Source organism: Scleropages formosus, chromosome 8 (genome assembly GCF_900964775.1).
Source record: "Scleropages formosus chromosome 8, fSclFor1.1, whole genome shotgun sequence".
Lineage (NCBI taxonomy): Eukaryota > Metazoa > Chordata > Actinopteri > Osteoglossiformes > Osteoglossidae > Scleropages > Scleropages formosus.
The window spans coordinates 15,697,790-15,703,166 of NC_041813.1; the positions used below are offsets into that span (position 1 = coordinate 15,697,790).

The 5,377-nt window shown below is 42.4% G+C and overlaps 1 protein-coding gene across 1 annotated transcript; it reads right to left on the reverse strand.

Moving 5' to 3' along the window:
* Positions 1–278: 278 nt before the first annotated feature.
* On the reverse strand, positions 279–3,761 carry LOC108935829 (intercellular adhesion molecule 3-like). Its single transcript, XM_018754723.2, has 5 exons — positions 3,558–3,761; positions 2,229–2,495; positions 1,612–1,941; positions 1,190–1,438; positions 279–917 (listed from the first exon to the last, which is right to left on the reverse strand). The coding sequence occupies exons 1-5, from the start codon at positions 3,649–3,651 to the stop codon at positions 805–807; spliced, it is 1,053 nt and encodes a 350-aa protein (XP_018610239.1). The 5' UTR covers positions 3,652–3,761; the 3' UTR covers positions 279–804.
* Positions 3,762–5,377: the final 1,616 nt, after the last annotated feature.

The window sequence follows — 5,377 nt, forward strand, 5'->3', positions numbered from 1 at the left end:
ATTTTTTGTATATTGGGTACTTTATATTTTTTATCTTTCATTCACATATTCTGTCTTCTCATCTATCTTGTCACTGTCATTCTGTCTGTGCTGTGGAAGTCTCTGTCACCAAGACAAATTCCTTGTATGTGTGAACATACTTGGCAATAAAGATCGTTCTGATTCTGAAGTAAATAATTACATTTTGTTGAAACACAATTCAAACTCAGTCATCTTTTTCTTATAACAAAGAGCAAGAAGAGTCACTTGTATTAATGTACAATATGACTGCACAACACTTTATTAAACAAAACTTTATTTAACATTACAGCCTATGCATATAGGCTTTATATAACTCTGATGCTGCAGTTTTTTTTTTTTTTTTTTTACAAACACCATATATCACCCCAGCTTATTTCCCCATTATAGCCCTAAACTGGATTTCAGTATCAGTGGGGAAGACAGTCAGTCTGTGGGCCTCAGCTGTATAAACTAGAACTATTTCAGTGTGGGTCTGTTGTTCAGACATGAGCTTTGGTCTGGTGTGGATGGCAAACACGGGTATGGGTTTGGGTATGGAGCAGGGTGAAGACTTCAGACACAGAAATGGGGACAGAGCATGGTGTCAGATCTCCGAAAAACACAAGTCCATCATTTTCTACAATTAGTTTGAACACCTGAAATGGAGTAGCAAATTTGAAACAAGGTTTCACAATAAATCTAGATACCAAACCCAACCAAAAAGAAAATGTAGCAATTTGTGTTCCTATTTTCTCAGAAGAAGAAATTCCACTGCCTGGGTCTTGGGCTTAGGTAATGCGCTTGTCAGATTATGGAATTCTTGCCATGTTTATATCTCAGAAAGAGGTAGCTGATGATGAGCACAAAAGCAACAATCACTCCTACTATAACAATGATCCAGAACGTCCTTTGGGAAACTGGAAGAAAAAGGTCAGAGTTAATCCAAGTGTGGACATAGTGTGGTCTCTGACAATACATATCAGTGTAAAGCCTAGTACTTGTGACCATTTCTGTTTCTTGCAAAAAAATGTTCCTAACCAATGGTAAAAGTGCACACAAACAGAAAAGTCTGCTATAGAAAATGTATTAGCACAGCCACCATGATGGTTGGAGAGGTAAGCATGTCAAAATAAGTTATAGGGTTGGGGTGGAAGGGAAGCAAGAAAACACAAGAAGGTGGGTCTATCACCTGGTTTGTGCTGTATGGTGAACTGCTTCCTCTTGAGTCCCAGGTAGTTATCAGCAGTGCAGATGTAGGTTCCTGGTGCCAGGAAGGAGAAGGTAAACACTGACTTGTTCCAGTCCATCTTCTGAAGGTGTGAGGTGTTCCAGGAGTACACAGGTGGGGGGTTTCCCTGAGCAGTGCAGTTTAATGTCACCTTTTCACCTTTCCTGACCTCCATGACCTCTGAACTGGAACTGATGAGGGAGGGTGCATCTGAGAAAAGACCAGTCATGTCACACACATTCTCTGGTAGTCACACACAGCAGGATTAAAAACTGGTGTGAAGTCTTGTGGGGGTTGACAGGTGGAATTTAAACACTAAATGTGGAGGTACAAAGGAAGTTGATGTTACAACACTCACAGGTGACAATATAAGTAACACTCACAGTGTACAGTGACTCTGAAGGGCTCTGACTCCACTGCAGGAGGGGGTTGTGGTCCTTCTGGCCCCAAGTGAAGCTCTGCCACACACTTGTACTGCGTTCCATCATCTGTTCTATTGGGGGTGATCAGGAAGGTGGAGGAAACATTCACAGGTGTCTTGGATTCTCCAGAATACAAGGTTATGTTCACTACCTCAATGCCTTTGTACCACTTCACCATAAGGTTCTGAATTGGAGCCACATTTTGGACCTCACACACCAGCCTGTGCTGTCTCCTCTCCACTAAGGAGCTAGTGTGGTTCTCAGAACTGATGGAGACACTATCTGGAGTCTCTGTGGAGGAAAGGAGAAGCATTTTAATCAATATTAACTGTTAGACTGGAACATCAGTGTTTACCAAATTAATAATACAGAGGTAAATGATGGTACATGCTGAAGCTATTACTCCATAAAGGTAGGCATCTAGACCTATGATAAAGCACAGGCTGTTGAGTTTGGGGAATTTTTCGCTGTGCTCTTCAGTCTTAACCTTATCAGTGTCAGTGAGAGGTCAGAACTTCAGTAACTGCAGGAGGATGAAAAGGAGAAAAGAGAAATAGAGAAAAAAAAAACACACTTACTGTACACGGTGACTGACACTTTTTTCAAACACTGAGGAACTCTCTTAAAATTTGCAAAGCACTGAGGGTTTATATCCCACACTGTCAGATTTTCAACAGTCCAGAGGAGAGACTGGACACCTTGCTGGTTTGGTACAGGGTTTTGTTTAGCCACCCAGCCCATCCCCATGTGCTCTGTGAACACAGTGCAGTTCACTGATATTGGGTCTCCATATTTCACCACCACTGCAGGGGGGTCGATTTCAATGGGACAGTCGTCAGCCTCCACTGAAACACACAGTAACACAGGAACTCAGACAGAAAATACTTCTGACAAATCTTTCACTCTGTATGTGACTGGGATTTTCTGAATCGCTCAAAGCACTAATGTGTTTTGCACACAGTGTAAGCAGTGTGAAGGTGCAGCTGCTCATGTAAACCATGATTCATGATGTCATCGCAATGACGTGACACAGGCAGCTGTAATAATTATCTTTTCTGACAATACAAGAAAGTGTGGCACACATTAAAAAAAAAATATCTAAAACTGAAACATCACGGGACCTTGACGCAGAAAACACAGCCAGGTGTGTTTAAAATGTCCAGGAGAATAAGTACTAAAATGAATCCCAAGGAAAAAACATGAATTTCATCAAACCCTCCAACCACTTGAAGACGACTCTCAACTCAACTGTCCACAGTTTTGACGGTCCAGATAATACTGGAATTGTTTCTTGTGTTATCCACTGCAGCCCCTTTCACCCCACAAAGAACAATTGCATTTAAGCTCAAAGAAGCGTCCTGCAGTGCTGTAACACCACATTCGAACCCAGAACCACGTGGCTCTTTAAGTGCGATCGGACACGCCGAGGTGTCAGCTGGTGGCAGGAGGGCAAACGTCGACACTTTGAAATAAGAAAAAAGTTTTTAATATATAAAAATATTATATATATATATAAATAATAATAGAAAAACTGTGTATATATGTAGTTTACTGTACACCGAAGCAGGGATGTTATTTTCCATATCCACACTATGTAATTACAGCTGTTATTCCCATATATGGCAGTATTGTATTGACAAGGAATAGCTAACCTATAGACTATAGTATAGTTTACATGAAATCCAAGTGCACAACGGCTTCTTTCGCTCCTCCTCGTATTTTTTTGTCCCGGACATATATATTTAGAACATGTTCATTTCTTTGCCATATATTTTCCAGAAATTTTGATTTTCTTCGGATGAAAACCGAAAGCATGATGATGAACATGATTCTTCCGCCCTTTCCTTCAAACCTTCCACTGGTAATTTCACGGTGAAAATGTCCGCGAGAGGAGCGATCGTACGTACCTGCAGGGAACGCGCAAAGCGCGAGCACGGCGACTGCCAAAGTCCAACCGGCGCCACCACGGTCCACGGGCCCGGTTCTGCACTTGTCCGGCATTATTTACATCGACAATCCGCCCCTAAATTCGGGAGCTACTGAAGCAGCCTCCACTCGAACTGGAACGGTCGGACGCGCCCGGGAGGGACTCCTCCGCGGGGGTTGTTGGACTCGAGCCAAGATCTCGTAGGCGCATACGCACTGAACCGGCGGATTCATCAGGCCCTTGGCAGATCAGTAACTAGACATGCAGGTACTAGTTGTATTAAGAAAAAAAAAAGAGATAAATGTAATGTGTTTTTTTTTTCTGAAAAAATTCCTATCATACAAATCATAAAAAGAACGTTGGACTATGTACTTAATCACAGAGTTAAACAATATTATATACAGCAGAACTTTAACACACTGACCGGTCACTTAATTACAGTAAGAAAGTGTTCACTGCCCACTGGGCAGTGCTGTTTTCAGCAGTATGTAAAGAAGGAGAATCTCGTATGATGCTGTAGTTCCGAAAAAATAGCATCATAACAATTAATTGTTTAATTAAAGGGTCCCTGCATTACAGGTTCAGAAATATTCATCCAGCTGAAACATTTTTATCCTGAGACATGTAAATCTAAAAATGGGCAAGAATGGTCTAACTGGGGCTAAGTTTTATAAATTTTTTTTATATATATAAATATTTATTTGGAAGAAATATTTTCATCCTTGCGGTGGCGCAGTGGGTTGGGCCACAGTCCTGCTGTCCGGTGGGTCTGGGGTTCGAGTCCCGCTTGGGGTACCTTGCGATGGACTGGCGTCCCGTCCTGGGTGTGTCCCCTCCCCCTCTGGCCTTACGCCCTGTGTTACCGGGTTGGCTCCGGTTCCCCGTGACCCCATATGGGACAAGCGGCTCTGAAAATGTGTGTGTGTATTTTCATCCTGAGATCTTAATTTTAAAAGTGAATCTCATCTTTTCACCATATAAATAATGGCTAGAAATGTTTAATTAGATGTAAAAATATAAAAATCTAACAATTGATTTGAATTAGAGTAAACTGTACTTAAAATGGGGGGGGGGGGTGCGGTGGGTTTGACCGGGTCCTGCTCTCCAGTGGGTCTGGGGTTCAAGTCCCACTTGGGGTGCCTTGCGGCGGACTGGCGTCCCGTCCTGGGTGTGTCCCCTCCCCCTCCAGCCTTACGCCCTGAGTTGCCGGGTAGGCTCCGGTTCCCCGCGACCCCCTATGGGACAAGCGGTTCAGACAGTGTGTGTGTGTGTGTGTGTGTGTGTGTGTGTGTGTGTGTGTGTGTGTGTGTGTGTGTGTGTGTGTGTGTGGGAAGCAATGTGTTAGCATGAGTAATCAGCTAATTTAACAGTGGAGTGGTGCAAGTTGTGTACTGGTGTCCTATATTTTTTAGTGCATGTAAACAACATACCAAATTCTTATCGAGCTCTGAATGATTGATTTTAATAATATAAGAAAATCTATGTGAGCTGGTAATGCTAAACTGGATATCCATCCCATGACTTTATCTCTTTAAATTAATTTCTAGTATATTGGTCATACTGTGGTGCAACAGCATTGAGGACTTTTGAAAGTTCTTGAGAAAAAAAAACACAGAGCTTCCATGATTGCAAAAACTAGTGAGAGGTTGTTTTTCCATCTTTATTAACTGCTTGTCCTGTGCAGGCAGGTCAGGAGCCTATGTTCCCTGAGAGATGGAAGAGTACAGTCATTCATTGACGTATACTAAAAGCAATTCAGAGTCACCAGTTCACCCGAAACGCATCTCTGGATTGAGGAGA

What these genes read in the sequence shown, in the direction of transcription:
- LOC108935829 (XM_018754723.2), bottom strand. Translation starts at nt 3,651, where the DNA reads ATGCCGGACAAGTGCAGAACCGGGCCCGTGGACCGTGGTGGCGCCGGT. An exon ending in CTTCAGAGTCACTGTACACT is followed by an intron (nt 1,439 to 1,611) that starts GTGAGTGTTACT and finishes GTCTTTTCTCAG; the next exon opens with ATGCACCCTCCCTCATCAGT. An exon ending in CACCATACAGCACAAACCAG is followed by an intron (nt 918 to 1,189) that starts GTGATAGACCCA and finishes TTTTTCTTCCAG; the next exon opens with TTTCCCAAAGGACGTTCTGG.